General features: G+C 48.2%; 1 protein-coding gene across 2 annotated transcripts; it reads left to right on the forward strand.

The window, feature by feature from the left end:
* The first annotated feature begins 3,733 nt into the window (after positions 1 to 3,733).
* Positions 3,734 to 8,095, forward strand: UTS2R (urotensin 2 receptor). 2 transcript variants are annotated; one of them, XM_054846649.1, is made up of 3 exons: positions 3,734 to 3,896; positions 6,414 to 7,335; positions 7,447 to 8,095. In XM_054846649.1, the coding sequence occupies exons 2-3, from the start codon at positions 6,559 to 6,561 to the stop codon at positions 7,705 to 7,707; spliced, it is 1,038 nt and encodes a 345-aa protein (XP_054702624.1). In that variant the 5' UTR covers positions 3,734 to 3,896; positions 6,414 to 6,558; the 3' UTR covers positions 7,708 to 8,095. The 2 variants fall into 2 exon arrangements, with proteins under 2 accessions (XP_054702624.1, XP_054702623.1); XM_054846648.1 differs by having other exon boundaries at positions 6,414 to 8,095.
* Positions 8,096 to 9,616: the final 1,521 nt, after the last annotated feature.

The following is a 9,616-nucleotide window of genomic DNA, read 5'->3' on the forward strand; positions in this document are numbered from 1 at the left end:
AAAACAAGCCGGTGATTTCAGCCCCCGGATTCTCACTTTCACACAAAGCAGCCAAGAGCAAAGCCATACCGACTCAGAAAGGACAACTGAAGTTTCATATTGCAAAAAAACAGGAAGAAAAGAGACAAAAATGCCAAAAAAGCTCGGTGAAGTCTCCAAATGCGTTGGCCGAGTTTGGGTGGCTCTTTCACTGGCGGGGACAGATAGCAGGAAGAGTGAAAAAAGCAGTTGGGGACCAGCTGGGAATTTGAATATCATATTTGCATGTATTCAAAGACCACGAGTGCTGGAACAGAGGGATTTAAATGCAACTTTCCTAGGAACAAGAGGTGAGCAGGGGACTGCCATGTCCTGCACAGCGAGTCACAACACTGCTCTTTCTCAGGAGCTGCTGCCATTTCTGTGTGTTCCCGGCTGTCAGCGAGGCTCTGGGAGCACCCGGGCTCAGCACGATGCTGCAAATGCTTGGTCTCCTTTGGGCTGATCCCAACGTTAGGGCAGCTTCTCACAAGCGAATTGGAATTTCTCTGTGACCATGATAACATTTGCAGCGGAGACAAGACGCATGCTATATCATGACTACTTCTGGGTATTAAAGGGGGTCATGCATGGAGATGGGAAAACCAAGTCAGGCAACTGGGACCCACGTCTTATCCTGAGTTTGCACGTGTTTCTAGACCTGACCCAGACCAAGAATGCAGACACATTCATAAGATTCTTTTCTTTTTTCAATTTTGACTGCATTTGTACACACTCTTCCCTGCACAGAGAGAGCAGCAATTTATTATACTTTTAAAATGCGATACATAGACAAACTTACACTTCCAGCCTGGAGCAGAACAAAGTCCATGGCTGCTGGCAAACCTGGTCTCAAAACTGCCCCAGCAAAAGCGGAACATGCTGAAGGGGTCCTGCACGGACCGGGGGAGGCAGCAGACAGTCGGTAGGGTGCACAGCCGGTGGGGTGCACAGTCGGTGGGGTGCACAGCTGGCGGGGTGCACAGCCCAGCTAAAAAGACACAAGAGATTTGACTTTGCCAATGGTTCAGTCGAGGTTTGAATCAGTAACCAAACACAATCAAATTCACATAGCACCGGCATAAATCCTTACATCAAAGGGCAGAAGTCGTCTTTTTTGCCCTGTGTTTAATAGAATAATAATTGTTATTACCTTTGCAGTAACTTCAGAAGGCCCCTATGCAGAACTCAAGCCCTGTAGCAGTGGATGTTGTTTGAATGATTAAACAGACCTGTTTCATATCTCAGAGGGCTCCTACCTTCATCCGTTATTGACTGTGCAGTTCCTAGTCCTGTTACAAATCATGTGGGCTGGAACTCCTGTCTTTAGCTCTAATAGCATCTGACAAATGTGAAACCCCCTGAAACTCAAGGCACCGGGAGATGAGCGAGCTCAGTGATCTCTGTTTCACTGCTGAGGAAAATAAAGGGAACAGAAACAGCAAAACTACAACCACAAACAACCCTCTGAGCCAGGGCTGTGAACCTGACACTGTCCACGCTGCTCTCAAACGCCTCTCCAGACACCTCCTCTAATGACTCCAGCAGGACACAGACCTGGGAGTCCAGCTTCCCCCAATGGCAGCCCCGTGGGCACTGAGATTTCCTGATAAACAAACGCACTGCTATAACATTTTTCAAAAGGTTTAAACACCAAAAAGGAAGTACCAGGTTGGGACCAACAGGTCCAGGAAACTGATGGGTCAGCCAGAAGCCTTCCCCCATCCCATTCCCTCTTGCTTTCCGTGGCATGGGTCAATACCAGCCCGACTGGCACCTCAGTGACAGAGGAGTGACAGGAGAGGGACAGTTCCAGCGTAGGTACCTGGAGAGAGACCTGCACACACCTACCACGTGCTGGAGATTGAAGCAGCACGGCTGAGCCATGCCCAGCAGAGACATCCACCTCCCCAGGCAGCATCGCTGCATTCACACAGGGCTGCTTGTGCCAGCGTGCCCTCTGAGTTGCACGCAGGCTGTAGCAAAGGGATTCGAGAACACCAGCGGGTTGTCCCTGCTCTGGATGGGAAAAGGAGACTGCCACATGAACGACCTTCTCGCTCTCGGTGGGCCACCCACAAATGAAGCACTTTGCCAATGGCTTCACCGTCGGTGCTCATCGAGGGACTGCTCCTGCTCACTGGAGCCACGCAGTTGGTGGGCAGCTCCGTCTCACCCGCACAGCGGCGCGAGAAGCAACTTCCAGCCCATGCTTTTCCAAAGATTTCTAGGGGACGGCCACAAAACGCAGATTTAGAGCAAATCTTTAAAACAAAACACCCATACATTTGAGGGTATTTGGTCTGAGGTTTTATTGCTCAGCCAGCCCTTGTTAGAGCTGCTAACATAAAATCTATTTTCATTGCAAAAATCAAGCCTCCACATGAGGATTGGCCACGTGAGTCCTCACCACGCTCAAAAGCCTGCACAATCAGAGGGGCCCTGCTTTGCACACCACCTGCCTTGTTGTGAGGACAGCCGCAGCCGGTGCTCACCGAGCTTGCCGGGTGCTACCACAGTCACTCTGTGCAGCTCGAGCAAAATTGGGTTCACGCTGCAGGGAGACAAGGTCTTAGACACAAGATGCATGTGAAAGCACACGGATAGCAGAGTGTAAAAGGCTGAGAACCAGGAAGAAATGATACAAGTATCCAGGGAAGGACTTAGAGGAGGAAACAGCTCTCGGTCAGTAACAACAAGGCAGGATGGATGAGCCGAGGCCGGCTGGTGTGCCAGGTGCTGTTTCCTCCCAGGAGCCCCATGCTGGGAAGCATCACCTAATTTCAGTGGTTGCCCAAATGCAAACTGGTGCAATGGGCCTGGCAGGCATCTCCCACACTGCCGTGCCCAGCAGGAGACACCCTGGGAGAAGTGGTGCTCCTTCTTCCCACTGGCATAAATCAGGAACAATTCACTGCGGTCCACAGAGCTAAAGCAGGGAACTGGGAGGAAGAGCAATCCCATCGTGTGCAAGCAACCAGTGCAACATTCGGCTGCTAACAAAACAATCCTGGGTTTAGCTGCGGCATTTCTCAATGCCAGCCCCTTCCTCACATTTTTTTCTAGGTGCCTGGTTGATATCACTCCATCTGTACCCTCCTTGCCTGGGGAAAGGCAACCAGCCGAACCCCAAACAACCTGGATAATATTTTGTTACCACCAGTCTGAAATATCTCAGATGCTGTGGTGCGTGATACCACCACACAGATTCGTCTGTTAATATGCCGTCCAACCCAAATAAACTTTGGCTTCACTTTAGAATTGATCTCCGAATCGAGGAGCTCTGCCGTTTCCCTGGGCAGCCGACCCTCCCGCAGGAATTTAACTCTCCCTGGCCCGACCGCTCTCCTCCGACACAATGGTTTTGCTCAGGCGACGTTAGGTATTAGAGCTCTTCGGTGCGATGTAAGGAGAGGCGGGAGGGCTTTTTGTATCACTGGTCCCGGGATGAAAACAGCCTTGACATCTTGCATCCCCAGCTGGCTCACGGCCAGGCGGGGCGAGCCGGCTAAACAAGGCACCGCTATCAAAATGCTGCTGCTTTAAAAAGGCTCTTCGCTGGCTGCAGTCAAAACCACGCTATGCCTAACGTCACTGAGTAACAGAAATAGCAGGCGAGAGTGAAGGGAGGAGAATGAGAGTATTAAGAGCGCACAGATTTCAAACATACTTGGCTAGGTAGCACGCTCCCTTCCTGCTGCTGCCTTTCCAGATGCGACGGAGCACGGGGATCTCTCGCTGTCTGCCCATGAAGAAGGATTCTCCTTTTTTTCTTTTTTCCCTTTTTTTTTTTTTTCTAAGTTTCAGCTTTAATACTACTAGATTCATTTTTATTTTATTTCTTGTAGGAAACTTCATCTGCTGGATTTAAAAGCAAGGTTTGAGCAGGAGGAATTAATTTATGTTTGTAGCTACTGGAATGTGCATGGTACTCCTGTGTGATGATAATGTAGAGGGAAAGGCAGGATTGGCTGAGAATATTGCTTGGACCGTAAGATGCTTGAATGGCTGCTTGGAATAACAAGCTCTGTTGTGTGTGTGTGCATGTGCGTGAGTGTGTGCATTTATGTACGCGTAACTTTAAAATGATGCAAGGTTTCCCCAGTTTGCTTAATTTTCCTCCTCTGGGAGTGAGGACTTGCCTAGCTGTGGGCTCTGTCTGGAGACATGTGAAGTGTCCGAATTGAATTAGTGCTGGAGTAATTTTATGAATGAAGCAAAACGCAGGTTCAGTGGAAGAGGAGCAGAGCGGGCAGACGCAGTGTGCTGAGCTCTCTCTGGCAGGAGCTGTCACACCAGGGAACCACACAGACGGGCACGGCACAGATCTGCTACAAGTGCCCGGAACACAAAGCGAGGCAGCTACAAGAAGATAGCACCTGGGCCACGGAAACATGCTCCTGAAAAGGAACTATCACAAATCCAACTGAGCTTGATAGCTGCGTGTGTGACCAGCTTCAGGCTTAGCTGGAGCATCCCATGCAGAGCCACTCATTTCCGATCAAGTGTGCCGGCGATCGTGTGGCGGAGGAGCAGGCAGAGCTCCCTGAGCATCCGTGTCTCCTTCACGCACAACACTTTTGTTGCCAGCACAGCTTGTACGCGAACATCGATAAAGTGGATGATGAGGGAGCAAGTCGGTGCATGGACAGGCTGTCTACACATGCCCAAAGCCAAGCTGGAGGGGACCGCACAGCACGGCAGGGGAGGGAGGAGGCAGATTTGCGTTTGCAGGGTCCAAGAAAGCTGAGAGGCTGGCGAAGCTGCTGGAGACCAGCTCAGAGGAGCGATGTCCTGAAGAGCACTGACCACTGCAGAACCACGCTTCATCTCTCCACCTCAGACGTCTGTACTCAAGGGACTTGGGTGGGAGATGGGCTCTGTATTGCAATTTTTCTCTTTTTTTTTTTTTTTGCACCTCTATCCCAATTGTTAAGCGAGGAAAAATCTCCCTCTGTACCGGATTGCCCTCTTTTATACAGAATTTTTGCATGACATCTCTGTAGCACCCATTACCCACAGCAGGTGGTAATGGGAAGAAGAGAAGATGAGGGCAAGTCATGAAGAGGATGAACATTGTCCATCCTCAAGTGCTACAGAGGTCACTGTCAGGGTCCTTGACACAAGAGCAGTTGAAGGAGGGCCTGGGGCTGTAATCCTGCTGCCAAGGAGCTAATGGGAGGAAAAAGGCAAAGGAGTCAGAGCTGGTGCAGAGGCAAAGAGACACTGAACTCACTGGGAGAAGCTGCAAAACTTAGCAAATTCCCAGGATAAAACAAACCCAACCTGCCCAGCAGAATGAGGCAGAGGGAAGTCTTTGCCTGCTGATCCCAGCAAGCACTAGGTGGTCCAGCACCCCTTCTCACAGCATTTTCCAAACAAAGAGCAATCTGAGCTCCGTAAAATACATAGTGCAAACGCGCTTCTGCGTGCAGTGACCTTTAGGTTGGCACAGGCTTTTGGTATGCCTCAAAATTTGGGCATTTTAGCTACTTCTTCAGTGTTTCTCTCAGATAGGTTTGATGCCCTTTGCCTACACGCAGAGCCAGTATAAATTCAAAGCAACACGGCCGTGATTTGTATAGCGCTGAGCTTGAGCTAACCAAAAGCTCCCGCGTACAGAGTGCCTACCAGCCTAACACGCCGCAGAGCAATCTCACACCTCGCTGCATACGGCTGTTTAGACACGTTCACAGACAGGTCTGTCTGAAATATATCTATGCACGGACACGTGAAAATCTGTGGGATCACACTTGACAGAGAGCATGAAAAAAAACCCTGCGTTTACAGATGTATAAAACCCACAGTGAAACTTACACCTTGCTCTACAGATATAAAATGCCTTTTTTCTCCATCAAATACAACTTGAAACTGCAGGTCAGGACATAGCAGGAGCTTCTCATTCAAGGGAAGTTGCTCTGTGCAAACGCTGCAGAAATGCTGGACAGGACTTTGAGCGTATCACTTACACAAAATAGGCAATTTGGCTGCAAATGGTAAATCCAAAGCTTGTTTTCCCTTTTTTGGGGTCTTTTACTCCTTCAGAATTAAGAGTTTAGCAAAGAGGTTTAAGCAATCGTGCTGCTAGGTCTGTAAGTTATGAATTTAGGAAGGACACCTTTTTCCCCCCAACCCCAAACTAACTTTAAGGCTTGCAGCAAGCAATTCCAATGATCCACACAATCTCTTTTGTCTCTTTTCTATGGACGCACTAAGACATGTCATTCCTCAGAGCTGTGCTCTTGTAATGACAGCATGAACTTTACACATGAGCAGCCTCAGTGCAGACCTTTGGTACATGCAGACACATACTCAGGAACAGGTAACTTCTAAACGATCATTTGTGTTGCTCTGGCAGATTTCTAATATGTTGGTTTCTGATGTTTTTCCTCTAGTGGAGAATGTGGATCTTCCTTGGATGAGACCCCGCTAAGTAAATGGTTCACCATCTCCCAGCAGCTGCATTTCTCAGAGCAGAAAGAACAGATCTTCAGACCCCTGTGGCATGAACAAAGCCTCTGGCATTACAAGACCAGGAGGATGTCCCTAACCGATGAGCTGGAGAGCCACTTTTCTGCAACCCCCTACATGGTGACAGACACAAGTGAGGGCAGCCTGTTCAGAATCAGACCCAACACCTCCATCAATGCCACCGAGGACAGTGTGCCAGCCGCCGGCTCCATGGAGGACATGATCGCTATCTGCACCATCGGGACAATCCTCTCCCTCATGTGTGTGATTGGGGTGACAGGCAACGTCTACACCTTGCTCGTGATGTGCCATTACTTGCGATCATCTGCCTCCATGTATATTTACATCATCAACCTTGCGCTGGCGGACTTGCTCTACCTTTTTACAATCCCCTTCATCGTTGGGACCTACTTCATTCAGAAATGGTACTTTGGGGACATTGGCTGTCGCATCCTGTTCAGTTTGGACTTCCTCACTATGCACGCCAGCATCTTCACCCTTACAGTCATGAGCACGGAGCGCTACTTTGCTGTGCTGAAGCCCCTGGACACAGTGAAGAGGTCCAAGAGTTACCGAAAGGCCATTGCTGTTGTCATCTGGCTGGTATCACTACTGCTCACTCTCCCAATGCTCATCATGATCCAGCTGGTGCAAAGGGACAACAAAAGCATCTGCCTGCCCACTTGGAGCAAGATGTCCTACAAAGTTTATCTCACCATCCTTTTTGGTACCAGCATTGTGGGCCCAGGAGTAATCATTGGTTACCTTTACATCCGATTAGCTAAGATTTACTGGGTGTCACAAACAGCATCCTTCAAGCAGACCAAGAGGCTGCCAAATCAAAAGGTGCTCTATTTAATCTTCACGATAGTGCTGGTGTTCTGGGCTTGCTTCTTGCCTTTCTGGATATGGCAGCTCCTCTTCCAGTATTATGAATCCTTCCCTTTATCTCCCAAGGTGATGAAGAACATTAATTATCTGACAACCTGCCTGACCTACAGCAACAGCTGTATCAATCCTTTCCTCTACACCCTGCTCACCAAAAACTACAGGGAGTACTTGAAGAACAGACAGCGGTCCCTTAGCAGCAGCAGCGGGTACTTCCAAAGGAGGAATCGGTTTCATCGGATTTCAGGGAGATCCCTGTCCACGAGCAGTCAGCACTGCACAGAGACGTACGTTCTTGCTCACGCTCCTTTGGCAAACAGCAGTGCCTGAAGGTAAAATATATCTCCAAGAACAATCGATATTGACTTCAATGTTGCTTTGATTTAAAGTGTACATTGTAAAGGCAAAGCCTTAGCAGATCCATAATGTGCACACATTTAGTCCAGAGGTTGTGCCGTATATCTGTTCTCATTTTCTTCGTTGCCCCTGATTTGATGCTAGCAACATTCAGCTGAACACCTATCTAAATAGCCTTTTGCTTTTTATCTTTATATTTTATAGTGTACGTCTCTTCAAGTAGCCATCAATAATGAAAGCCTATAATAGGGCCGTGGTTTTTAATAGTATCAGCTGTCTCAGAGTTTAAAATTATGTTATCCCATGAATGGCTGTAGTTTGCTCTTTCTTTCCTTTAGCAGTAATGCTAAATTTGTAGTTGTATGAGGATGGAAAACAATGAAATAAAGACCAAGCAGCTGATGTTTGTGACATGCAATCTAGTTTGAATTTGGGGTAGGACTGGACAACGTGGATGAGGCATATCCAGGGGTGTTTGTCCTGGTTTTGGTCATATTCACATTTATTCTACACTCATCTGTATGCACTGGGCTTGATTCTCCATTCACACAGGTGTCTGTAGTAGAGTTACACCATGGTTCACATTAGCAAGACAGGCTTCCCATGACGGTGACACTGTTAGGGAACACTCAGCATCCCCCAACGCACTGACAACAAACACATGAGAACCCATGTGGGGGAGCATCATCTGTCCTGGACAAGCATATCTGCCCTCCGCCCTCCTCCAAGGAGGAACTGGGAACCTATGATGTTGTTATTCTCAGGGCAGGCATCAACAAACTGCAACATCCAGCCTGATGGACAAGACCTACATCACTGAGTCCAGGGGGAAAGGACCAGGCAGGATGGGGGGAAGGAGATGAGATCTCCAGGGGGCAAAGCTTTGCTATCTGAAGTCCCTAATATTCTCAATTACAAAAGCAAAAGTTCCCTATTAGTAAGATCAATTGTTCTGTTCACAGGAGATGTTTTTGCTTTACTGCTACAAAAAGTGAATTAGTCCTGCCTACACCAAGAACACTTTGCCTGTTCTGGATTACACTGGTGATAAAACATCATTAGTATAAATATATATTCCATGATGTTTGGCGCTTCTCCAATGAGTCTAAAAGTACCTTCTCTGGGATGCTGCCAACATCCGTACAGGAGTCCTCTGCTTGCATTAGCCCCGTTACCTCATTAGCAAGCATACAACGATGTAATGCCAACACAAGTCTAACCAAGTTACAGAATTAGAAGCAAATTAATGCTTAGGAGTAAACTCAGAACTGCAGTGTGATATGCCATTTGGCAGTGAACCCCGTTTGCGTATACAGAAACTGAATTTAGGTTTTAACCATCCATTGCCCTTCAAGGCATTTAAATGGTCATTGCTCACGGGGACAGAGGAAGCTGTGCTTCCAGCCTCCCTGGGTGATACGCTTGGAAAAGAAATTACCTCTTTCATGCATGGGCTTAAAGTTTGTTATGTATGGGGAAGATTGCATATGTCATGAAAGACGACTCTCGTGCATGCAGTTTTAATGTCGAACTGTTGCAGAAACTGGAAGAGCCTCGCTTTGTGTTCCCAGCTGGCTCCATGCCCACCATCCACAGTGGTCCTGCAGGTCAGGGCGCTTTACGGGCACCCTACTTGCAGTGCAGTACTGCAAGTTTGCAGAACTCCCTCAGGCTGGAGCCACGCTAATCAAAGCCCATTAGAGACAGTAAAGCATCGTTCACCCCTCCTTAAGGAAGAGGGAGCCCATGCATGGGAGGTGAAGGGGTTTGCTTTATTCATGAACCCATTTTCCTCTTACATAGGCGGTGTTTATTATGGAGCAGAATGTAAAATTTAACCTCTTTTTTTGGAAATTGCACTTTTAATTTCTCCTTGCTCAGA

This window comes from Grus americana, chromosome 18 (assembly GCF_028858705.1).
Source record: "Grus americana isolate bGruAme1 chromosome 18, bGruAme1.mat, whole genome shotgun sequence".
In the NCBI taxonomy this organism is placed as follows: domain Eukaryota; kingdom Metazoa; phylum Chordata; class Aves; order Gruiformes; family Gruidae; genus Grus; species Grus americana.

Bases quoted from the DNA above. Each gene is read 5' to 3' on its own strand.
- UTS2R (XM_054846648.1), top strand. From the start codon at position 6,559: ATGTCCCTAACCGATGAGCTGGAGAGCCACTTTTCTGCAACCCCCTAC.